The sequence below is a fragment of the Salmo trutta genome, chromosome 28, assembly GCF_901001165.1.
Source record: "Salmo trutta chromosome 28, fSalTru1.1, whole genome shotgun sequence".
NCBI classification, from domain to species: domain Eukaryota; kingdom Metazoa; phylum Chordata; class Actinopteri; order Salmoniformes; family Salmonidae; genus Salmo; species Salmo trutta.
Genome location: NC_042984.1, coordinates 41,829,276 through 41,855,606, shown reverse-complemented (window position 1 = coordinate 41,855,606; position 26,331 = coordinate 41,829,276). Strand labels below are relative to the sequence as shown.

At 47.1% G+C, this 26,331-nt stretch overlaps 1 protein-coding gene across 3 annotated transcripts in view; it reads right to left on the bottom strand.

Moving 5' to 3' along the window:
* Positions 1-444: 444 nt before the first annotated feature.
* LOC115166264 (nucleolar protein 4-like) overlaps positions 445-26,331 on the bottom strand; it is a 134,289-nt gene continuing 108,402 nt past the window's right edge. For 2 of the 3 annotated variants that reach the window (XM_029720101.1, XM_029720103.1), the window contains 6 exons: positions 7,946-8,304; positions 6,795-6,977; positions 6,429-6,617; positions 5,170-5,289; positions 3,180-3,384; positions 445-2,847 (listed from right to left, as the gene is read on the bottom strand). In XM_029720101.1, coding sequence (XP_029575961.1) covers positions 2,624-2,847; positions 3,180-3,384; positions 5,170-5,289; positions 6,429-6,617; positions 6,795-6,977; positions 7,946-8,304 — 1,280 coding nt within the window. In that variant the 3' untranslated portion in view covers positions 445-2,623. The remainder of the gene's footprint in view (positions 2,848-3,179; positions 3,385-5,169; positions 5,290-6,428; positions 6,618-6,794; positions 6,978-7,945; positions 8,305-26,331) is intronic. The other variant, XM_029720102.1, reaches the window with a different exon arrangement.

The following is a 26,331-nucleotide window of genomic DNA, read 5'->3' as shown; positions in this document are numbered from 1 at the left end:
GTTGCGAGAGAACACAGTGAGGGGTTTCCTCTTGACTGGTCATTTTGCATATTTCTCTTGTTTGTGTCGTTTTTACCCACCACGCAGATCTAATCAAGAGCGCTTGCTCAGAGATAAATAGGACGTCTTGGGAGTCCATTTTCTACTTTCTATCTAGCCATAATATTTCCATAAATTAAATATTTGTACATCAATGTGTACTCATTATGGAGATTGGATTTGACATTGCACATGTGTGCTGGGTGGCTATATCAAGGTGTTGTTCTGTGGTTCAGAGTGTGTCACCAGTGAGCACAGTGCTCCGTTCAATGTCAGGCCATGGAGCTAACACACCTACATCAATGGCTTTCAGTACACAAGCCCCCCCCCACCCCCCCACCCAATAGTGGTGGTTGTGATACGTCGTAGCACCCACACTATGGGTTCAGGTAGCCTCTTTTTTCGTTAAACACTATGCTGTCAAGGGCCAGGAATGTGATGATTATCAACTGCATTGCAAATACTCTTCCTCTTTCCTTTAGTAGGACACACCTCGCCAGTGCAAGATGGAGCCCTGAACAAGCAGGGCCTCCGTCACAGATTTCTGTTGCTTCAGTGTGCAAAAGGGAGCAAATTACAGTGACACAACAGTCAGCCCCTTCAGGCCTGCCTCTTGAAGAAACATTTTTCTTTTTTTTTCTTTTCTCTCACTCATTCTAAAAAGGTACAAACCTCCCAGACTTTGACTGCACATTGCACAGTAAGATAGATAGGCCCAGAGCACCCTTGTGAGTGGCTGCAAGAGGAGCACGTTGATCCCTATATGCCTCCAGAGATTCAAAGTCATGAAGAAAGCAAAAAGGGAAAAGGTCACTGTACAAACAACACAGCCCTATGAAAGAACAAAAATATCAACCAGAGTGCCTAGTAGCAGAGAGAAACAACTGACTGGGATGGCATGTCGTTTTTAAGTTAGATTTTAGTCTCTGTTATCGGTTTTGAGTAGTTTTAGCTTCTTGTTGTTTGTGTTGGTGTCTTGAGGTGCTCTGGTTGTGCAGGAGGATGGCATCCTGACTTGAGGTTACAGGTCTGTGGCAAAAGTCCGGTACATATAGCAGCAGCGTGGATTAATGGCCATCTCAAAGAGTCAATAGACAAAGACATACGTTATCCCTCCCAGAACCGAGCTGGACTGGGCTCAGGTCAGGGAGGAGAAGGGGGTGGGGGATGTATAGGTCCAGAGGAGGGGGATAGGTTCGAGAGAGGAATGCAGAACCGGACACAGAAAAAGACAGGGTATCATCGAGTGATGAGTCGGGACAAACCAAAACCTGGAATTGATGGGAGAGCAATGAGCCACAAGAGGGTTAAAAAAAATGGGGGACTCAAAAAAAAAAAATACCAGCTATCGTCGGAGAGGTTCAGTCTCCCACGGAAAATACTACCTTGCCCCCAGTCCTTCGCTTTACCGATGCTTTTTCATGTTCTCTTCGTGGTGTTTCTAGAATCAAATATGGACTGAGTATTTACAGTACACAAATAACAGGACAAACAATACTTTTTTTTTTTTTTTTTAAATTCGAACTATAGTTACAATATTTACTCTGGAAACTTCTTGAAATGGTTAAGACTTTGCTTCCTGCAGGTCTATGAAAACACTGAACACATCAGGTAGTAACTGGTGAGTGTTGTGTGATGAGTGTTGTGTGACGTCGCCACCCAGTAGGAATGAAGTACCAGAACGGTTGGTTGATAGATCTGAGGTATTTCCATGTGGAATAGATGGCATCTCCATAATGCATAAGTTAAAGTGTTGCTCCCGGGCACATCGAGTTCTTTATTACTCAATGGGGAGGTGAGGTCTGAATCATGGGAAAGTGCTTTAGGACACAGAGTTTATTTACACCGAGCGCAACAAGTTGTCACTTTCTTTCCAGCCTTCTTCAGCCTCTGTTCATCCAAAAAGTGGTTTGAAATGTCTTCTTATAGTCAAACAAACAAATTCAGATCTCAAATCAAAAGTATTTGTCATTAACAAACATTTTGTTACTACTGTTCAGAGAGTCTCGTTTTCATTGTTATTGGGGATGGTGAGCTTGTTGAGGGGATCTGTGATCTGCGTACTATAACACATTGAGCTTACTGGCACACCAAAAGGATCCACTTCTCTACCTCATACAAGGGGGCGCTGTTCTCTCCTCATCACAGCACAACCCTGCAGTGTTCTCCAGTGCTCCAGCCCCACCACTCTCCCCCACATCACTAGGTAGACTAATTTCCCGCTCTCTCCCTGTCACCCCTCTTCTTTCCACAGAGCTGTGGAAGTGAGGGAGAGCTGTTATGATTGGGAGGGAGCATTTTCAAGAGGGGGAGAAACGCTGTTCCCAAGTCGTCGCAGACAGTGCTCTTTCTCTCCACGCACTGATGTTAAAACGATCGGGGGGGGGGGGTTAGACTATTAGACTAGAGGAAGGTAGCACTGTTGCATGCCTCCCTCTTGGAGACGGGGAGAGTGTAGAGGTCAGTGGAGGAGGACGAAACACAGACAGATGGATCTGGTGAGTGGGAGAGTAGTTGGTTAGGGGTCGTGTGGGAGAGTCAGAGAGAGGGAGAAGGAGGGAGACGGGGAGGAGGAGTTTCCGGCTCAGTTTTGCTGCAGGATCAGGGTCTCCAGCTCATCGGCCGAGCGGAGCAAGAAGGCGGCCGACTCGCGGTAGCCGGCGATGAGCTGCCGCACGGCCGTGATCTCTGTTGGGCTGAGCTGTGTCGAGGCCCCGCCACCTATGACACCAGCACTCCGCCCGTGACTGTTTGAGCTGGCCGATGAAGAGTTTGACCCCAGGGACTTCATGCTGAGGTCAGTGGGGCCTGGGGAAAGACAACACACACTCAAATGAAGACACATACTGGGGGCATTTTACTATAATTGTAACTATTGAAAATCATAAATATGCATTCTTATCCACTGTAGGAAATATATTTTAGATGAGATCCACCTGTATTTAAAAAAATATATATTCTACGTCCAAATATGGGCAAGAATTGGATTTCTTGATACTTTCAATAAGTCTCAGTCTGTTCTAAACTCGCCCAGTGATGCTGCTACAGTACGAGCAACATGCTTCAGGTAAGCTAAGGTATGCTGCTACTCTAAGCTGCCATTCTCTGGCCAAATAAAGAGGCGAAGCATGCTCTCTCACCGTTGCTCTGAGCAGTGGCGGTTGTCAGGGAGACTGGGTGTTGCATGCTAGCTCCCAGACCCCCGTAACCACGGTAACTATTGTTGAGCCCACCGTTGGTGTAGAGCTGGTCCTGGGAGTAGGCCGAGGCGGCCAGGGAGTAGGCAGAGTGGGCCAGGGAGGCCGGCTCGCGAGAACTGGGCTTGTCAAGTGCTATCTGCTCCTCCTGAGGTGGAGACGAGAGAGTTTTCAGTCCCACTTCCATGTATATACAGTGGGGGAAAAAAGTATTTGATCCCCTGCTGATTTTGTACGTTTGCCCACTTACAAAGAAATGATCAGTCTATAATTTTAATGGTAGGTTTATTTGAACAGTGAGAGACAGAATAACAACAACAAAAAATCCAGAAAAACGCATGTCAAAAATGTAATACAATGATTTGTATTTTAATGAGGAAAATAAGTATTTGACCCCTCTGCAAAACATGACTTAGTACTTGGTGGCAAAACCCTTGTTGGCAATCACAGAGGTCAGACGTTTCTTGTAGTTGGCCACCAGGTTTGCACACATCTCAGGAGGGATTTTGTCCCACTCCTCTTTGCAGATCTTCTCCAAGTCATTAAGGTTTCGAGGCTGACGTTTGGCAACTCGAACCTTCAGCTCCCTCCACAGATTTTCTATGGGATTAAGGTCTGGAGACTGGCTAGGCCACTCCAGGACCTTAATGTGCTTCTTCTTGAGCCACTCCTTTGTTGCCTTGGCCATGTGTTTTGGGTCATTGTCATGCTGGAATACCCATCCACGACCCATTTTCAATGCCCTGGCTGAGGGAAGGAGGTTCTCACCCAAGATTTGACAGTACATGGCCCCGTCAAATGATGCAGTGAAGTTGTCCTGTCCCCTTAGCAGAAAAACACCCCCAAAGCATAATGTTTCCACCTCCATGTTTGACGGTGGAGATGGTGTTCTTGGGGTCATAGGCAGCATTTCTCCTCCTCCAAACACGGCGAGTTGAGTTGATTCCAAAGAGCTCAATTTTGGTCTCATCTGACCACAACACTTTCACCAGTTGTCCTCTGAATCATTCAGATGTTCATTGGCAAACTTTAGACGGGCATGTATATGTATTCTTGAGCAGGGGGACCTTGCGGGCGCTGCAGGATTTCAGTCCTTCACGGCGTAGTGTGTTACCAATTGTTTTCTTGGTGACTATGGTCCCAGCTGCCTTGAGATCATTGACAAGATCCTCCCGTGTAGTTCTGATTCCTCACCGTTCTCATGATCATTGCAACTCCACGAGGTGAGATCTTGCATGGAGCCCCAGGCCAAGGGATATTGACAGTTCTTTTGTGTTTCTTCCATTTGCGAATAATCGCACCAAATGTTGTCACCTTCTCACCAAGCTGCTTGGCGATGGTCTTGTAGCCCATTCCAGCCTTGTGTAGGTCTACAATCTTGTCCCTGACATCCTTGGAGAGCTCTTTGGTCTTGGCCATGGTGGAGAGTTTGGAATCTGATTGATTGATTGCTTCTGTGGACAGGTGTCTTTTTTACAGGTAACAAGCTGTGGTTAGGAGCACTCCCTTTAAGAGTGTGCTCCTAATCTCAGCTCGTTACCTGTATAAAAGACACCTGGGAGACAGAAATCTTTCTGATTGAGAGGGGGTCAAATACTTATTTCCCTCATTAAAATGCAAATCATTTTATAACATTTTTGACATGCGTTTTTCTGGATTTTTTTGTTGTTATTCTGTCTCTCACTGTTCAAATAAACCTACCATTAAAATTATAGACTGATAATTTCTTTGTCAGTGGGCAAACGTACAAAATCAGCAGGGGATCAAATACTTTTTCCCCCCACTGTAATATACTCAAGGTTAAGAACAGACTTTGCCATTGGCTATTAGAAAACATACACAGTACATCCACCCACCTGAAAAGATACACACCTGTACACACACACCCCGATGTGCACACACACACACAAACACACACCATCAGAGCACTCACATGTGCCTGGTAGACATCCAGGCGCATCCTCTTGGCAGCCTTGCGTGTCTCGCTCTCGCAGGCGGCTGCCAGGATGTTCTCAGCCATGGCTGAGGTGAGGTGAGGTGGTGTGGGTCGTGTCTAGCAGGGGAGAGACAATCAGCACAAATTCATCCCCACGTCAGAGTACCCACATTGACCACAGGGGGCATATTCAACATTAATAATACTGAAGATATTACACTAATAATATGTTCAGTTGCACCTGCTCATTACACAAAGTTATTCCAACTCCTCTATTTCAGATAGTATCATTCCTAACCAGATACATGAGCATTGAACAGCACTACATTTTCAACAGAATATTTCACCAGGTAAGGAACAAAATGAAAGTATAATATCCTGATCTAATAAACAATGGTGATACAACATTTCTATGGCTCACACAATGGAATGTATTTTATGTGATGTCCGTTGAGTTTATTCCTGCTTTTACTTCCTGCTTTTCTCCTATGGGTAAATGGTGCATGAATGAAAATGTCCCATTCAGGCCTTTTACCCCCCAAAATAAAAGATGGTCAGTTCCGGTCTGCTTAAGGGGGTGGCTCTCACAATGTATTAGCACCTGGGCCTGATCTGCTTAGTTCATTGACTTTATATGAACCAGAAAGAGTCTCTGCTATGGGTAGACTCGCAATGGTTGCCAATGACTCTGTGGCCACGAACGCCTCCAACTCAATCATCAGTGAAAGGTCTGATTACCAATAACGACTAGACAGCCTACAGGAAGGAGGTGAAGTTCTTCCACATTAGGGCCTAATAATTTTTTTTTAATTGATTGACTTCCTTATATGAACTGTAACTCAAATAAAATATTTGAAATTGTTGCATGTTGCGATTATATTTTTGTTCATTATACTTATACTCCGGACTCCGACATATATCTCTTAATTCCATTCTTTTACTTTTAGATTTATGTGTATTGTTGTGTAATGTTGGATATTACTGCGCTGTTGGAGCTAGGAATACAAGCATTTCGCTACACCCGCAATAACGTCTGCGAAATATGTGTATGCGACCAATAAAATTTGATTTGATAGAGGTGTTATGAATGCGAGAGGGGTGAAAGAGAAAGGGATGAGAGAGCGAGAGGAGAGGGAGTACGGTAGGTGTGGTACGTCTGGACACACTGAATGAGAGAGGAATAAGAAAGACACAGGTGGAATATGAAAGAGAGTAGGAATAAGAGAAGGATGAGGTATGGGAGGCGCGGTATGTACCTCCATGCCGCTCTTCTTCATGCGGCGGCAGGATTTGAGGTAGGTGCGAATGCGTTTGCGAGCGCGCTCCTGGAACTCGGGGAACTGGCGGCTGCACGACTCAATGATGGCCTGGATCTTCTCCTTTGGCTGCTTGGAGATGGGCACCATGCGGTCCAGGTTCTCATCCACAAAAAGACGCACAAACATCTGAAAAGAAGAAAAGAAGAATCTTTGTGTGTCTGCTCTGCTAGCTATTTGCTGTTTCCTGTGTTCCTGAGGTGAAGGTCATGAAAAGGTGAGAGGAGCTCTTATGTGTGTGTGTGTGTGTGTGTGTGTGTGTGTGTGTGTTCGGTCATGTCTAGCTGAGGTGAGAGCAGCTCTTACGTTAAAGGCCTTTAATCTCTCGGGGTCCACGCCCTCCGTGTCGTTGATCTTGTCATTGTCGTCGTGATCTTCATGGTCATCGTCATCGTCCTCGGCCGCCGCCGCACCTCTGGTCACGGTCAGGTCCTCGGCACATGTCTCCATCTTCAATGAGTCGTAGCTTCCTGAGCTGTACTGAGGAGACTGTCACACACACCCACACACACACACACACACACACAGACACACAGACACACAGACACAGAGACACAGAGACACAGAGAACAGGCACATAAATAGAAGGAAGAGATACAAAGCCGGGGTAAGGTTTTTATTCCGTCTGTATGCTCCCTTCACATTGAAAGCAGCCGGCAAAATCTCAACCGTGAGGGACACTGATTACAGTGAGACAAAGAACTGCTAGCTGTTTTTGTGCTCAAACTTTTCTACTCGTCAGATCTTTCCAATGGCGCTCGTCTGTGACAATGCTGCAAAGAAGATGCCTTCAAGGACAAGGCTGCATTGTCAGAGCATGGTGAAGTGTGTGTCTCATTCAAATAGCCAGAGAGCAGAAAGGAATAACCTTTTTATCCCCAGTCTCCTTTCATACAGGCCCGATGGCACTGTCCTCCACTGACTCCTGTACGGATGTTCACCACAGCTCATCACAAGCACAGCAGCACACTACTTCCCATGGCACAGCCACTCTCATGCACATTCTCTTTCTGGTTTCATGTTAAGAATAATGTTTTTGGATTCCCGAGCCGAGAATGAACAGGTAATTGCAGTGTGGCAGGATCTCAATGGAAACCTCTCTCAGCTTTGTCCAATGCCCCGCCAATGAACCTCACCTTCTTGTGCATATACCTCACCCTTCATAGTTCATAGCAAGACAGTGGTCATCTATAACAATGGTCACACTGAGCTTTCAGACTATTACTCACACAGTCCTGGTGGGCTCACTGCTCAACACTGTGTGTAATATATTACCGTCAGACCTACTTTTAGTGTTTACTTAAGTCTGCCTGGAATGCCAGGTGGGCTTGCAGTTTTGTGACTATTCTATTGGTTCACTGTACCAGGAAAGTTGCATTGTCTTGTATAAGCTCAATCAAATCTCAGCTAAAGTATTTGAAATCATTTCAAACCCAGGTATGAGCAGAAGGCCTCACCTTGTTGCCGTAGTCCCTGATCGAGTCTCTGTCCAGGCGCAGCTCAGCGGCATGTGGGAGGGGCTTGACAGGGTACTTCCTGCGCAGCTCATCTGGGGGGTCGGGCTGGAAGGGGCCCATCAGGGCAGTCCTGGGCAGCCTGGTCTCACTCAGGTTGACCGGCGCCTGTTGGTCCTCGGACGATGAGGACGAGGAGGTGGTGCTGAAGTCCAGCGGGGCCGGGGGCCCATTGCCGTTTACCACCTCCCTGTAAGGGGGTCCACCCGCTCCCCCCTCCGACCCCGGGGCCGCCCCACCCGCGGACGGAGGTGTCATGGTGTGCATGCCGTTCCCGCTGCCGCTCTCTGAGGATGAGTCGTCTGTGGAAACACACACGGAGGGACACCAGTTAGACTGGTAGAATCACATCACACACAACACAGAGATGGCATTTAGAGATGTAAAACCACATATTTCAGTCAATGAGAGGTTGGGGAAATCAAAAGTGGAGCTTTGAGTGTGAATCCCACCCTCAACCCAGCCAAGGCCTCAGTGTGTCAGTACCATCAATTAGCAGTAGAGCGAGCTGTTGTAGTCAGTAAGAATACACATGGAACACTGTCTTGGTGTGGTGGGGCTCCATTTGTACTCGCAGTCAGCAGTGTTACAGCCATGGTGAGGCAGGCAGGCAGGCAGAGATGCAGGCAGGCAGAGATGCAGACAGGCAGAGATGCAGACAGGCAGAGAGGCAGGCAGGCAGGCAGGCAGAGAGACAGATAGAGAGGCAGACAGGCAGAGAGGCAGGCAAGCCGAGTGGTAGGCAGAGAAGCAGAGAGGCGGACAGGCAGAGAGACAAACAGAGAGGCAGACAGGCAGGCAGGCTGAGCGGTAAGGCAGAGAAACAGACAGAGAGGCAGACAGAGGCAGACAGGCAGGCAGGCTGAGCGGTAGGCAGAGAAACAGACAGGCAGAGAGGCCGACAGGCAGAGAGGCAGGCAAGCCGAGTGTAGGCAGAGAAGCAGAGAGGCGGACAGGCAGAGAGGCAGACAGAGGCAGACAGAGAGGCAGACAGAGAGGCAGAGAGGCCGACAGGCAGAGAGACAGACAGAGAGGCAGACAGAGGCAGACAGGCAGGCAGGCTGAGCGGTAGGCAGAGAAACAGACAGGCAGAGAGGCCGACAGGCAGAGAGGTAGGAAAAGAAGCAGACAGGCAGAGAGGCAGACAGGCAGAGAGACAGACAGAGAGGCAGGCAGGCCGAGTGGTAGGCAGAGAAGCACACAGGCAGACAGGCAGAGGCCGACAGGCAGAGAGACAGACAGAGAAGCAGACAGGCAGGCAGGCTGAGCGGTAGGCAGAGAAACAGACAGGCAGAGAGTCCGACAGGCAGAGAGGCCGACAGGCAGAGAGGTAGGCAGAGAAGCAGACAGGCAGAGAGGCCAGCAGGCAGAGAGGCAGACAGGCAGAGAGGCCGGCAGACAGAGAGGAAGACAGGCAGGCAGAGCGGTAGGCAGAGAGGCGGACAGGCAGAAAGACAGACAGAGAGGCAGACAGGCAAAGAGGCAGGCAGAGAGGCAGAGAGGGACGTGTGGTGCTGTGCTCTGTTAGTTAATTAAAGCCATCCGAGCTGGACTGGGGCCAGGTAGGCAGCCAGTGATACTTATTCATGAGAGCATGGCACTCCACCTCCCCTGTACCCCAGTCACACACTGTAAGCTACACTGTACAACGGAGCACATCATAGTACCAGGGTTAACTAACACCAAGTCTGACCATCCATGAGCCGAGCATTTCCACACACACACACACACACCCTCTCCTCTCTCCACACCAGGGAAAGTTGTCCCCTCCCCATCCTCAACTCAACCAGAGGCAGCTAGTAAATAAGTGATTGTTTAGCGCACGGCTCTGCCACTAAGACACGCTGATGGATGGCCTGTTCCCCCCCCCCCCCCCCCCCACAGTCCTCCTCGTTCCCGTCTCTGTTAGAAACACACACGCGCAGACAAACACACACACCCGACACACGAAAGACACCACACACAGCCCCATTATGACGAGGAAGAGTAGGGACTGTAGTGTCTCTTGTGCAGCTGAGAGCAGTGCAGTGCTGTGGTGGTGGTGGGGTGGGGAGAGCCTGTGCTCATCACACAGAGCCCCATTCTCACAGACACACTGCCTGGCCTGTATGCATAACCCTCTGAGTGGGACTGAGAGGGGTTCATGTGCCTCTCCCAGTGCATGTGTGTGTGTAAATTTGGACGTAAAGCCTGCGTGCCGCGTGGAGAGCGTGTGTGCAGTAAGGGCAGTATTGGGGTCAGCTTTCCAAAGCCTCCACTGAGGGAGGGGAGGGGGAAGGGGGGGAGCCTGAGCCACAGAGCAGGTCAATGACCGTGAAGGAGGGGGGAGGGAGAGGAGAGCGGGAGAGGGGAGGTGGGGCTAGAGCGGGCCAGAAGCAAGGGCAGGGAGAGCGAGGAGGTAGAGATTTAGAAAGAGAGAAAGAGAGGGATGAGAGAGAGTGGGTTAGTCCATGGTTGAGGGTAGTAGGGGTAGAGAGTAGAGACCAGTACGTGGGGATAGAGAGGGGGAGAGAGGTCAAAGGGGGGTGGGGGGTAGAGAGCAGGTTAGGGAGAGAGCAAAAGAGGAGGAGGAAGGATGAAGCAAGGGAGAGCAGGAGGAGGGGGATAGAGTGGGAGGAGGGTACGTGAGACAGGGGCTGAGAGGGATGAAGAGAGATTGAGAGAAAGGGACAGGCAAGACAGGGGAGGGAGAGAAAGAGGGGAGAAGAAGGAAGGGGGAAAGCAAAAAGGCAGGAGACGGAGGATAGAAGAGGAGAACGGGAGAGCGATGGAGGGAGAGAAAGATAGAGAGGATGTGGTGGTGGGTTACGGCAGCGTAGAAAGGGAGGTAGGCGGTGTGTATTTACTAGAGTATAAAAAGTATTCATGCATGAAGAGTAAGGCCTAATTCCTGCCAGCTCAACACAAATCCCCCTCATCAAGACTGTGTGGTCGCCTGCTGAGGGAGCCACCCTCCTCTACTGCTCTTAAAGGCACAGGACACCTTGGTGTCCTTCCTGTACTGTACTCTACTACTCTACTGTTCTGTCAGCAGCAACGATCTAGGGGCGCAACACATCGGATGATTGTTTATTCAACGGGTCAATGAATTTGTAGGCGACCTGTCCCTATTAAAAGAAACCCTACGTGAAAATATGGCAAACTGGAAAACACGTAGGCTAGTTTACTATAGCACTACTGAAGATCTAGCTGCTGAGATCTAGCTGCTTTTTCCCACCCACAGCTTTAATTTCTACTAATGACATAGGCTGAGTCTCGTGGCACCCAATTCCCTACATAGTGCACTACTTTTGACTAGAGCCATATGGACCCTGGTCAAAAGTAGTGCACTATATAGGGAATTGGATGCAATTTTGAGCCATACAGCCCAGCCAGTTCCTGCAGAAAGAAATACAGCGTAAACCAGCCTAAATTTCAAGCCGGTCCATTCTGGTCTATGCTGATCAAGCTAGTCTGACCAGCATGGTCAGGGTTGGGCAATAATTTAATCTCGAGGGCCACTTCAGGATTTCAAAGCAATTTGCGGGTCAGAAATAGGGCATTTATTTGAAAATGTATTATAATTCCTACTTACTTTCTATCTAGTTTTAGACGTTCAAGAGTGGCCTGGAGTGTTTTCTTAACACAAAACATAATATATATGTATTTCTACTCAAACTTCCCCTGAACGGATTGAATGTGCTCGCGGGCTGGATCCGGGCCGTGTTGCCCATCTCTGGTCTAGCTGGTTAGGCTGGTGACAAGCTCATGCTGGTATGCTTGTGACCAAGCTAAACACAGCAAAGGCTGGAAGTCACCAGCAAAAACACAGCGAAGGCTGGACACCAGCAAAAACACAGCGAAGTGTTTCGCTCCAATCTAACCAGCCATTAGGTATCAACACACACTGACTTTTCTGTCCACCAGAGGCTAAAGTGGCTTTAAAAGCAGAGGACAGCAGAGCAACAAGTTACGCTAATTTCCTTGAAAGTTTGCGAGAGAGATGGAGAGGGTGAGAGATAGGAAGACAGTGAGAGAGAGAAAGAGATAGAGCGGGGGGAGAGAGAGTGACAGAGTACATAGTGGAGAGAACAGTGTCAACCGCAGCAATACTCTTTGATGAACCACTGTCTTCATTGAGACTCGGCTGATTTTCTCATGCATCCCTGCCTTGAACACTGCTCTTCTACTCTACCTGTGTCTTTCCTCTTCTCAGAAATATCTACATTTCTCTCTCTGGGATGTGATCAGAACAGCATATTTTGGCTAGGGGAAAAATCTGTTCTATTCTATATGAATGGAAGATAAAAGCAGGGATGAAAAATCGCATTGCTTCTCTCTCTTGGAAAGATATAAATCCATGTTCAGCTCTCCCTTTCCTCAGCTCTCCCTTTCCTCAGCTCTCCCTTTCTTCAGCTCTCCCTTTTCTCAGCTCTCCCTTTCCTCAGCTCTCCCTTTCCTCAGCTCTCCCTTTCCTCAGCTCTCCCTTTCTTCAGCTCTCCCTTTCCTCAGCTCTCCCTTTTCTCAGCTCTCCCTTTCCTCAGCTCTCCCTTTCCTCAGCTCTCCCTTTCCTCAGCTCTCCCTTTCTTCAGCTCTCCCTTTTCTCAGCTCTCCCTTTCCTCAGCTCTCCCTTTCCTCAGCTCTCCCTTTTCTCAGCTCTCCCTTTCTTCAGCTCTCCCTTTTCTCAGCTCTCCCTTTCCTCAGCTCTCCCTTTTCTCAGCTCTCCCTTTCCTCAGCTCTCCCTTTTCTCAGCTCTCCCTTTCTTCAGCTCTCCCTTTTCTCAGCTCTCCCTTTTCTCAGCTCTCCCTTTCTTCAGCTCTCCCTTTTCTCAGCTCTCCCTTTCCTCAGCTCTCCCTTTTCTCAGCTCTCCCTTTCCTCAGCTCTCCCTTTTCTCAGCTCTCCCTTTCTTCAGCTCTCCCTTTTCTCAGCTCTCCCTTTCCTCAGCTCTCCCTTTCTTCAGCTCTCCCTTTTCTCAGCTCTCCCTTTCCTCAGCTCTCCCTTTTCTCAGCTCTCCCTTTCCTCAGCTCTCCCTTTCCTCAGCTCTCCCTTTCTTCAGCTCTCCCTTTCCTCAGCTCTCCCTTTCTTCAGCTCTCCCTTTCCTCAGCTCTCCCTTTCTTCAGCTCTCCCTTTTCTCAGCTCTCCCTTTCCTCAGCTCTCCCTTTCCTCAGCTCTCCCTTTTCTCAGCTCTCCCTTTTCTCAGCTCTCCCTTTTCTCAGCTCTCCCTTTTCTCAGCTCTCCCTTTTCTCAGCTCTCCCTTTCTTCAGCTCTCCCTTTTCTCAGCTCTCCCTTTTCTCAGCTCTCCCTTTTCTCAGCTCTCCCTTTCCTCAGCTCTCCCTTTCCTCAGCTCTCCCTTTCCTCAGCTCTCCCTTTTCTCAGCTCTCCCTTTTCTCAGCTCTCCCTTTCCTCAGCTCTCCCTTTTCTCAGCTCTCCCTTTTCTCAGCTCTCTCTTTCCTGAGGAGTGACAGTGGCGCGCAGCAGGCCCCTGTGAATTCTGAATGTCACTTTGATACATGGGAGTGTTTAGCAGGCCGAGGGGCACAAAGGAGACGGTTTGTGTTTAAGAGAGGAAAGGTCTCTGAGCGCCAAGGTCTCATGCGCGTACATGCAAGGACAGGTGCTTGCTCACACACGAGCACACACACCTAAAAAGCTCTTTGCGCCTTCTAGCAGAAAAGGTCTCAGAGCGCTTGGCACACACACACAGACTTGCACACACACACACACACGCTTAAAAAGCCTTTGCACCTTCTAGCCGCCAGGGCAGAGGCAGGCTCAGGGGACCAAGGCAGGGACAGGAGAGGGTGGGGGTGAGACAGTCAATCAACGTTTTACTCATGCTCCTCTCTGGGAGGCAGGGAGGGAGCCAGTCACGCCGCTCTACAGCAGACAGACAGACACAGGAAGAGAAGAGGAGGAGGACGCTACATCAGCCATCCTGACAACATTCATCTCCAACTGTTCTCGCACACCAGAGACAACAGAGAGTATTATAGCAGCGTTGATCATTTCAGACAGGTGGACACCTTCAAACAATCCCAGTGTGAGCCTTTTAAATCAAGTCAATGTTCATTGCCAGTAATCTACCAATTTCTAATTGAACAGAAGATATATGCCGCCATTCCTACAGCGGTTAGAGCTGAGAGAAACAACTCGTTTATTCAAAAAGTTAGCAATATATCACAACCCCACCTGGTCAGAAATGACAGAGAAACAATTTAATCAATATGATTTAATCTGTTGCGACAATTGTATATTTTCCCAGACCGTGTTAGTAAATCAATATTTCTATTGTAGTTGGCCTCTTGTACATTGATTTAAATAAACCGGGCAGATTAAAACCTGGCATTAATTAAGGGGATTATTTATTTAATGAAGTGATAAATTAAACAAAATAAGCAGCGGCGGCTCTCCGGTCCACACTGTGCAGAGAGAGGGAGAGAGACACTCACCGTGTTGCTGCCTCAACAAAATACTGTCTGTCCACGATTCAATCAGCTCAACTGCATCAGAGCAACTAAAGCACGAGGCTACAGGGAGAAAGAAATACTGCTCAACCATGAGGGAGAGCACACACACTACGAACGAACAGCCATGTAGGAGAATCCACACACACACACAAAGCAGTAGCCACAGAGTAAAGTGCACGTACAAGCACACAGACTGGAGGCGAGTAGCGTCCCGAGCCACTGACGCAAACGCGCTCACACAAAAGCACATTCATTTGATGGCGTACATGTGCAAAGACATTCAGAGATGAACAGATGGAAGCATGACATGGCAACAACAACACAGTCCTAGCCTACATAATAACCAATGCTACACACCCTTTATTCTCACACAGACGTTGCAGGGCTACATGCTAACCTTTTTTTTACAAGGTTAACATAGTCGCTCACAAAAAAATTTAGGAGCACAAAAAAAAATATTTGAGGTAATAAAGCTATAATCCTTAAGTTTTCTAGGCGCACTAGTGCTCCTAAATTAAAATTCCAGGTTGCACAGCAAAATATTTAGGTGCAAATGCGAGTAAAATGGTCGCACCGCAGAGCCCTGCAGTGATAAGACCCTTGTAAAAAGGCATCCTAACGGTTGACATTTGTTAAAAGGCTAAGCCGCCTGTCATAAAGGCAGAGGGAGAGCGTGGGAACAGGGTATAGTGTAGCTATGAGAGATTCATCAGAAGAAAGGGTTTGAGCACAGAGTAAAGGCTAGTGGAGAGAAAGAGAGAGGGAGTAATTGAGAGTGAGAGAGAGCGAGAGAGGAAGAAAGAGAAGTGAAAGAAAGGGAGAGGGAGAGAGAAAGAAAGGAGAGTGCAGAGAGTTGAGTACAGAGAGAGAGAGAGAGAGAGAGAACAAGAAAGTGAGAGAGAGAGACGAGAGTGTACAGAGGAGAGTAGAGACGTGTGCAGGAGGGGTCACTGAAGAGGAAGGTCAGGTCAATCTATTGCACAGGGATCACAGCAGCGTTCTACCTGGCCCCTAAGGGACCATGTGACTTCAGTGGCTGAGGAGGGTCACATGGTAGAGCCCTGTGACAAAAGCACGACCAATCGCACAAACGTCTTCATTCAGCCAGGGCCAGGGAAAGCACACATATGTATCTATGGGCAACATTGTGTGTTTCAGCTTGTATGCGTGTGTTGTGTTGTGGGTGTGGTAGTTCTCCGAGCAGACAGTATGGATTTTTGATATATATACACAGTGTCTTTGGAAAGTATTCAGACCCCTTGAATTCTTCCACATTTTGTTAGGTTACAGCTTTATTCTAAAATTTATTAAATTGTTTTTTTCATCATCGATCGACACACAATACCCCATAATGACAAAGCATAATAGGTTTATAGAAGTTTTTGCTAATTTATAAAAAATTAAAAGCTGAAATATCACATTTATATAAGTATTCAGACCCATTACTCAGTACTTTATTGAAGCACCTTTGGCAGCGATTACAACCTCGAGTCTTCTTGGGTATGACGCTACAAGTTTGGAAGACCTGTATTTGGGGAGTTTCTCCCATTCTTCTCTGCAGATCCTCTCAAGCTCTGTCAGGTTGGATGGGGAGCGTTGCTGCACAGCTATTTTCAGGTCTCTCCAGAGATGTTAGATTGGGTTCAAGTCCGGGCTCTGACTGGGCCACTAAAGGATATTCAGAGACTTGTCCCGAAGCCACTCCTTGTGTTGTCATGGCTCTGTGCTTAGGGTCGTTGTACTGTTGAAAGCTGAACCTTTGCCCCAGTCTGAGGTCCTGAGCACTCTGGAGCAGGTTTTCATTAAAGATCTCTCTGTACTTTGCTCTGTTCATCTTTGCCTTGATCCTGACTAGTCTCACAGTCCCTGCTGTTGAAAAACATCCCAACAACATGATGCTGCCACCACCATGCTTCACCGTAGGGAAGGTGCCAGGTTTCCTCCAGATGTGACGCTTTGCATTCAGGCCAAAGTAATCAATCTTGGTTTCAACAGACCAGAGAATCTTGTTTCTCATGGTCTGAGAGTCTTCAGGTGCCTTTTTGGTAAACTCCAAGCAGGCTGTCATGTGCCTTATACTGAGGAGTGGCTTCCGTCTGGTCACTCTACCATAAATGCCTGATTGGTGGAGTGCTGTACTCCTTCTGGAAGGTTCTCCCATCTCCACAGAGGAACTCTAGAGCTCTGTCAGAGTGACCATCGGGTTCTAGGTCACCTCCCTGACCAAGACACTTCTCCCCCGATTGCTCAGTTACCCGGGCGGCCAGCTCTAGGAAGAGTCTTGGTCGTTCCAAACTTCTTCCATTTAAGAATGATGGAGGCCACTGTGTTCTTGGGGACCTTCAATGCTGCATAAATTCTTTGGTACCCTTCCCCAGACCTGTGCCTCGACACAATCCTGTCTCGGAGCTCTACCAACAATTCCTTCGACCTCATGGCTTGGACGTTAAATAGACTTGGCTTGGACCTTAAAATAGACAGATGTGTGCATTTCGAAATCATGTCCAATCAATTAAATTTACCACAGGTAAAATCAAGTTTTAGAAACATCTCAAAGATGATCAATGGAAACAGGATGCACCTGAGCTCAATTTTGAGTCTCATAGCAAAGGGTCTGAATACTTACATAAATAAGGTATTTCAGTTGTATTCTTTTTATAAATTGGCAAAAATGTCAAAAAAACTTTTTTCGCTTTGTCATTATAGGGTATTGTGTGTAGACTGCTGAGGATTTTTTGTTATTTAATCCATTTTAAAATAAGGCTGTAACATAACAAAATGTTGAAAAAGTCAAGGGGTCTGAATACTTTCCGAACGCACTGTACACACTGATATGTATCAAATAAAATTAAATAAAATTTCTCACATGCGCCGAATACAACAGGTTTCACCTTACGGTGAAATACTTACTTACAAGCCCTTAACCAACAATGCTTTAAGAAGTTAAGATTTGTTTTTTTGTAATATTTTTTGTAATTGATTGTGTTCAGTAAAAAATAGGTTAGTTGAGGTAATATGTACATGTAGGTAAAGTTAAAGTAGTTAAAGCGACTATGCATAGATTACAAACAGATAGAAGCAGCAGCGTAAAAGAGGGGTCTGGGTAACCCTTTGATTGAGGTGTTCAGGAGACTTATGGCTAGAAGCTGTTAAGAAGCCTTTTGGACCTCGACTTGGCGCTCCATTACCGCTTGCCGTGCGGTAGCAGAGGGAACAGTCTATGACTAGGGTGGCTGGATGGCAGGAAGCTTGGCCCCAGTGATGTACTGGGCCGTACGCACTACCCTCTGTAGTGCCTTGCGGTCTGAAGCTGAGCAGTTGCCATACCAGGCAGTGATGCAACCAGTCAGGATGTTCTCGATGGTACAGCTGTAGAACCTTTTAAGGATCTGAGGACCCATGGCAAATCTTTTTAGTCTCCTGAGGGGGAATAGGTTTTGTCGTGCCCGGTTCACGACTGTCATGGTGTGCTTGGATCATGTTAGTTTGTTGGTGATGTGGACACCAAGGAACTTGAAGCTCTCAACCTGCTCCACTACAGCCCCGTCGATGAGAATGGGGGTGTGCTCGGTCCTCTTTTTCCTGTAGTCCACAATCATCTCCTTTGTCTTGATCACGTTGAGGGAGAGGTTGTTGTCCTGGCACCACACTGCCAGGTCTCTGACCTCCTCCCTATAGGCTGTCTCATTGTTGTCGGTGATCAGGCCTACCACTGTTGTGTCATCTGCAAATTTAATGATGGTGTTGGAGTCGTGCCTGGCCGTGCAGTCATGAGTGAACAGGGAGTACAGGAGGGGGCTGAGCACGCACCCCTGAGGGGCCCCTGTGTTGAGGATCAGCGTGGCGGGTGTAGTGCGTACTGGGCCGTACGCACTACGCTCTGTAACGCCTTATGGTCGGATGCCGAGCAGTTGCCATACCAGGCAGTGACACAACCAGTGTGTTTGTTTGTTTGTGTGTGTTTGTTTGTATATGTGTGTGCATGCATGCTTGTGCGTGTTAAAAATATATCCCTGTGTGTACACCAGGCCCCCAGGGGCCGGCTACAGCAAAGAGAGGGAAAGGCTGGAACCCAGGCAGCGGTAACTCCTGTGGTTCCTGTACCATCTGTACCTGTGCCAGGTCAAGCCTGTGTGTTTACAACACTAAAGAACATCCCATAGCCAAACCTCAGCTGGCTCGCTTCTCTCCTTCAGAGACTGCTAATGACATGTGACCCGGCCGGACAAATAATATCACTTGCCGCAGTTCGTCCTATTACTGTTATACAATTATCCCCTTGGTTTTTAATACGGACGAATCGATTTTCTCCGTCATTAGCAGAGCTGAGGTGTTGATTAGACGGGTGCGGTGGTGGCCGATGGGAGGGCCCAGTGAGGGGGGGGGGGGGGGGGGGGGGGGGGGGGGCTGGTTGGAGAGGAGCAGGGGAGGGGTGGGAGAGAGGGGTAGGAGGGTGGGTGTTCTAATGGGGCGGCCTGTCGTTTTTCATTAGTGGCTCCAGTACGTTCTGACAGCTTGAGGCTTTTTTTTCCCTCTCCCCTCAGTGGAGCTGACCTGAGCACGAGCATTAACAGATGCTAATTCCTTCACTCCCACTTCTCCAATCTCCCCGAGGCGGGTGGGGGAATGGTGGATGAGAGAGGGTGAGGGGGGCGCGCTGACTCCCCTCTGCGGGATTACAATGGATTATCCCACTAAGAAGTGGCACGAGCTGCTCCCCATGCTTGCGCAAGGCCCTGGCATCCCCATAGCAACAAGCCATTCCCTGCTGCCACTCCCCCCCTCATCTCTCTCCCCCTCCCCTGTGCAGGCAATCGTCTCCTCTTTTCTGCCCCCCTCCCCCTTTTGCTGCAGCAGTGACAGCTGTCCCCCTCTGAAAGCCCGGCCCACCCAGGGTGTGGAGCAGGGAGCAGGGGGGAGAGAGCGGGAGAGGGACATCACAAAGGAGCACCGACACAGGGAGAAGGACAAGGTAGGGGAGAGCAGGAGAGCAGGGAGAAAGACCAGAAGGATGTGTGTGTGAGAGAGAAAGGGAGGGAGAGAATGAAGGAGAGAAAGAGAACTTTATCCCATTACTCAACAATATGTAAGCAGATCTACAGTAATTAAATTGAACAATCTTCCCATGAATCTTACAGGAAGAATAAACCGCTGCAGAATGGCATGGCTCACAAAGTTTTCATATTTATTCTCAGTAATACCAATTACCCCACTGAAGACAGTCTGAGGGTGGTTTTAGCCTTCCAGACTTGGAGTTGTATCAACTCGCCACCCAGGGCTTTTACTTGTGACATATATATTTAAATGCACTAAAGAGGAACATTGAAGATGGACATTTTTACGTGTATATTTTCAAAGGATAAAGCTAACATTAACAACTTCATAGTTAAGAACACTATAACAATATGGAAGAAAATGAAATGTATTCTACAATAACCAATATCACTCTCTAAAAACACAACCCTATGGAACAATCCTTGGATAGCTTTTCAGAATTCACCGATAAATTGGTCCACATGGAAAACTAAAGGTATAGAAACTGTAAATTACTTGGTAATAGGAAATAAATGTATTTTCATGACAGAATTAATATTAATATTGGAACATAATTAACGAAATTACAGTTAAAGGGAAATGTCACAATTTTTTTTTTACTTCATATTCATCATCTCCAGCACCACCCCAACATCAACATATGTTGAAATGGCACCTTTCTATGTTTTGTCGGAAAAAAGATAGAGGAAGGTAAAGTGTTTCCAATGACATCATCAGTGCGCATCATGTGACTTTAACCAATTATGAGTAGGCATTGCCTACTAATTGAATACTAATTGGTTGATGAGGTCATTGGAAACACTTACCTTCCTCTATCTTTTTGACTACAAAACATAGAAAGGTGCCATTTTCACATATGTAGCTGTTGGCGTGGTGCTGGAGATGATGAATATGAAGTAAAAAAAATGGTGACATTTCCCTTTAACTGTAAATTAATTAATTAATTATGTTCCAACATTCCCTCCATCAGTTCTTTTTAAGTCTTCGTTCCAATAGTTTATATTCGTAAAATGTCCCTTTAATGAAAATGTACGCTTCATCCAGTATAAACTAATGTATACAATTTATTACATGTGAGACAAAATGCACAAATTCTACAGCACAACGGCAGAGTCATGTCTTAAGTGTAAAACGAACAATGACTCAATAATCCATGCCTTCTGGGAATGCTATCAAGTCCAAAGGTTAGCTGGGCGGAGTTAGAAAGTTGGCTGTCAGAAGTATTACGATGTAAATGTACTTTTAATCCGTCTGTCTACATATTACAAGACGTGGCATATGAGGGTGCAGTGAGGTACCCGATGGGTCGGGCCATACTTTTCTCGTCAATCATCTTGAAAAAAAACGACTCCTTAAAAACTGGAAAATCAACCAATCCGCCATTGTTTACTCACAGGAAAAGTCAAACGCTTTATTATCTAGACGTTGAAAGTGCGTGGGTGACGGAGAGAAACAAAATGATGACGTTTGAGGCCACGTTGCGGAGAGTGATGCGGGCGCTGGAGATGGGGGTGTGAGCAAGGCAGTCTGGGCAAGGGTGATGTTTGTGAGCGTCTGTTTCTTGTCGTTTATATGTGTATGTTTTGTAAAAAATCAAATAAATAAATAAATATATATATTCTTACAAATATATCTTACAAATATATTCTTACAAAAAAAGAAAAGAGGGAGAGATGACAACATGGAGTAAGGTAGAAAGTGTAAGAGTGAAAGAGGGGGGAAGAGTGGCGAGCAGACCAGGAGGGTTTGTCCTCTACTGTCTCAGCAGCCCCCTGACACGGCCAATAATCTTCACTTCTAACACCTGGGGAACAGGAGCCGCACTGCGCTGAGAGACCCATGTGTGCACAGACACACACACACCGGACACTAGCATGTACATAATACGGCACACACACTTAAGCATGCGGGCACGCAGTCACACACATGCAGGCAAACACACTGGACACACCACACCACCATATCATAGCACAACCAACACTACAGTTTATTCTATTTAACTATTTGCCGCTGAATGTGATCACAGGGAGTGTAATCAGATTGATTGAAAGTTAAAGGGCCCATCATCAGTTTGGAGTTAAAAGCCACACAGACACATAATTAGAGGAAGGCTCATCATCATCATCATCTCCCAACAGCATCTTTAATAAAGGGAAAGTCCTCACACACACACACACACACACACACACACACACACACACACACACCCTTCTCCTCACTTCTCCTTCACACCACTGAGGCGTCTTGTCTTTGAAGAATGGGGCTTGCAAAGCTCCGCAGTTTTCCTTCTCCCTGGGTCTTCCTAATTGGCATCCTGCAGTACCGCGGGTAGGTCCCGTTGTGCAGCTCCACCGTGAAGCCCTTTCCCTCCAGACTCAGTAGGGCCCCTCGTGCAGCTCTACCGTGGAGCCCTTTCCCTATATAGCCTTAACACCTCACTTTGAGGACCACCACAGCTAGGGGCCTCAGCCTCAGCTCTGCCTCCACCACGATAGGGAACATGACTTAGCAGGAGCTATACCTACAATACAGTTCAGCATGGGGGAACAATAGTCTCCTCGAAAGAGGGAACAAAAGCCCAGCCTCTCTCTTCTCCTGGAGGTCTGGCAGGCTGTGGATGGTCCGTTCTTTGGGTGTCAGTGAAACGAGCCTCGGAGGGACTGGGTCGGGAGAAAGCCTCTCATTGTTCTGGGTGACACACAGACAGTGGCAGCATTGGCTGGGTCATGTTTTGAGGGAGGAGGGATCACGGAGAGACACAAAGCCACAGGGGAGGACAGCGTGTCCGTCTGCCTGGTTGCCTTAGAACACGACACATCCAAGTGTGAACCATTTAGTGTTACAGTATCACCCACACCAACAGCACACGTACGCTCAGCATGACTTCTTAGGGACAAAAAGGGACAACAATGGCTATTCAGGAAACCACAAAAGATGGAAATAATCATTACCGTCACAACAATTATTAGGATTCCGGACAATAATACCATAAAACACAGCACAGCATTACACAGTTGAGCTGCTTGCAAAATACTGCAAATGCGTAATCTGGGCAGCCAGTCAACTCATAATAGGATAGGATGACGAGCGCTGAGTAGTAAACAATGATGCCAGCAGCATGGAGGGAGGCTGAAACAGTAGGGAGAATTGACTGACTGAGTGACTGCAGGGTACTCTCTCTGCTGGCCTTTTCTCCTCTTAATAATAACTTTGATTTTTCTCATCCAGTTAAGGTCTCTCTCTCTCTCTCTGTGTCTCAATTCAATTCAAAGGGCTTTCTTGGCGTGGGAAACGTATGTTTACATTGTCAAAGCAAATGGAATTGACATTAAACAAAAGGGAAATAAACAGTAAACATTACACTCACAAAAGTTTTAAAAGAATATAGACATTTCAAACGTTATATTATTGGCTTAGTGTTGTAACAATGTGCAAATAGTTGAAGCAAGAAAGGGAAGATAAATAAACAGATGCATCTAGGTTGTATTTCCAATGTTGTTTGTGCTCCACCGGTTGCCCTTTTCTCATGGCAACGGGCCACAAATCGTGCTGCTGTGATTTGCACACTGCGTTATTTCGCCTGACAGATATGGGAGTTTATCAATGTTTGATTTGTTTTCAAATTCTTTGTGGGTTTGTGTGATCTGTGGGAAATATGCGTCTCAGATAGCATTCCATGTGTTTCTGTCCAGGGTGTCTGTGGGGTCTGTTTGTGTTTGTGAACAGATCCCCAGAACCATCTGGCTGAGGGGACTCTTCTCTAGGTTCATCTCTCTGTGGGCGAGGGCTTTGTGGTGGAATGTTTGGGCATCGTTTCCTTTTAGGTGGTTGTAGAATTTAACATCTCTTTTTCGGACTTTGATAACTGTAGACCTAATTCTGCTCTGCGTGCATTGTTTGGGGTTTTGAATTGTACACAAAGTATATTTTTGCATAATTCTGCATGCAGAGTCTGTCGGGCCCAAGTCAGACAGAATCTGTGCAGAAGATCTAGGTGCTGCTGTAGGCCCTCCTCAGTTGGGGACAGAAGCATGAGACCATCTGCAAACAGTAGACATTTGATTTCTGAGTCTGTTCTAGTGCCCTCGCCATTTCATTGATATATATGTTAAAGAGGGTGCGGCTCAAGCTGCATCCCTGCCTCACCCCATAGCCCCAAGGAAAGACATCTGTGTGTTTATTGCCAATTTTAACTGCACACTTGTGGTTTGTGTTGCTTGATTTTATAATGTCATATGCCTTCCCCAACACCGCTTTCCATCAATCTGTCTCTCTCTGTCTGTCTGTCTGTCTCTCTCTCTCTCTCTGTCTCTCTCTCTGTCTCACTCTCTGTCTCACTCTCTGTCTCACTCTCTGTCTCACTCTCTGTCTCTCTGTCTCGCTCTCTCTGTCTCTCTGTCTCGCTCTCTCTGTCTCTCCCTCTCTGTGTCTCTATCACTCCCTGTGTGTATCTCTTGTTCTCTTTCGCTCTGTCTCTGTCTCTCTCTGTCTGTCTGTGTCTCTATGGGTCTCTCTGTCTCTCTCTCTGTGTGTCTCTCTCTATGTGTCTCTCTCACTCTCTGTGTGTATCTCTTGTTCTCTTTCGCTCTGTCTCTGCCTCTGTGTCTCTATGGGTCTCTCTGTCTCTCTCTCTCTCTTTGTCTCGCTCTCTCTGTGTGTCTCTCTCTCTCTTGCACTCTCTGTGTGTCTCTCACTCTCTCTGTGTCTCTCACTGTGTCTCTCTCAGTGTGTCTTTCTCTCTGTCTCTCTGTGTGTCTCTCTCTCTTGCGCTCTCTGTGTGTCTCTCTGTGTGTCTCTCTCTATGTGTCTCTCTCACTCTCTGTGTGTATCTCTTGTTCTCTTTCGCTCTGTCTCTGCCTCTGTGTCTCTATGGGTCTCTCTGTCTCTCTCTCTCTCTTTGTCTCGCTCTCTCTGTGTGTCTCTCTCTCTCTTGCACTCTCTGTGTGTCTCTCACTCTCTCTGTGTCTCTCACTGTGTCTCTCTCAGTGTGTCTTTCTCTCTGTCTCTCTGTGTGTCTCTCTCTCTTGCGCTCTCTGTGTGTCTCTCTGTGTGTCTCTCTCTCTCTTGCGCTCTCTGTGTGTCTCTCACTCTCTCTGTCTCTCTCTGTGTCTCTCTCTCTGTGTCGCTCTCTGTGTCTCTCTCTCTATGTGTCTCTCTCTGTGTCTTTCTCTGTGTGTCTCTATGTGTCTCTCTCACTCTCTGTGGGTATCTCTTGTTCTCTTTCGCTCTGTCTCTGCCTCTCTGTGTCTCTATGGGTCTCTCTGTCTCTCTCTCTCTCTCTCTCTCTCTTTGTCTCGCTCTCTCTGTGTGTCTCTCTCTTGCACTCTCTGTGTGTCTCTCACTCTCTCTGTGTCTCTCTCTGTGTCTCTCTCTCTATGTGTCTCTCTCTGTGTCTTTCTCTCTGTGTATCTCTTTCTCTCTCTGTCTGTCTCTCTCTCTCTGCTCTGGCATTAAGGTCATCACATACCAGCACATTACCTTGAGCTTGAAAATGGCAGATTTCTAACTCAAAGTTAGAGAATATGTTACCTGAATAGTATGGAGAGAGATACATACATCTCTGTGAAAGAATTCATTATTTTTAGATTTTCAACCAAATGTAATTAATTTCCCATTTTTAGGGTGTGTATTTAATCATGAACTTTGGATTTGTACCAAACTATTAACCCCTCTGAGTCTCTACCCTGTCTTATGTTTTTCATTATTGTACAATGATATCTCTCTCATTACAGGGACAGTGGGAAGCTACATTGGCTCTACACAATGTTTCAGTAAATATTATAATGTCTGTCTTATTAATGATTTCAATAACATCAGGATCTCTACTCTTCAGGCCCAACTGATATTGAAAGAACGCATTCTAAACAAATAAAATGATTGTTTATTAGTAGTATTACTACTACTACCTCTCTGTGTGTGTCTCTCTCTCTCCCCGGGGTGGATCCTGCCCCAGCGGGAACAGCGTGGAAGCACGGCCGGCAGGCTGGATAGTTACCAGAGTCCCAGGCCTAGGTTGGGGCCTGGATGGGGAGCAGGCAGGCAGGCAGCAGCGAACAGAAGAGAACAGGGGGATAGGCTAGGCTAGGTCTCCCTACTGAATAGACATGATTGTACGCTTTAAAAGGGGAGAGACAAAAAGCCCATAAATGGCCTTGTGAAAGGAAGAATGGACGCCAATGCAGAAGAAGAGAGGAGAGCGAGGGGAGAGGAGGAGCGGATGACAAATCACACGCTCTGCAGTCCCATGCCTCCCTCCCTTCGCTCACAGAAAGAGGGACAGAGATAAAGAGAGAGAGGGAGAGATTATTCAGCTCAATACAGTTTATGTCTGTATCTTTTTACTCATATTGTAGTGTGTTGAATAACATGGGCTGTAGCAGGCCGATGAAGTAAACATATTAATAAACCAAGTGCCATATCAACACTAATCTGCAAAAATGTATCAAACAAAAATAAGAAACATTAAATATTATATTCTGCGGTATAGGGTATGGGACAAATAGGGATGTAGTAATTAGCCTATGCAATTAGGCCTATTCTAGCAAAATTCCACATCCACTGTAAAAACTGTTGTAGTGTTTGAGTCCCCAAGTATATTATAGTGTCTTATATTGACATGCTGTTTTTCTAAACCAAAATGGGAGCCACCTATAGATGATCTATAAAGAACCTGCTGGATATCTGCTGATTTACAGAAAACCCCCTATGTTTAATGACTCATTAGCCATTCTTCTGCTTCTCTCCCGTCACTCAGCCCCACTGATCTACTGTTGCATCTGTAGTATTGCTCTCCCAAGGGAAGATGAGGGGAGGAGAAGAGAAGCAAGG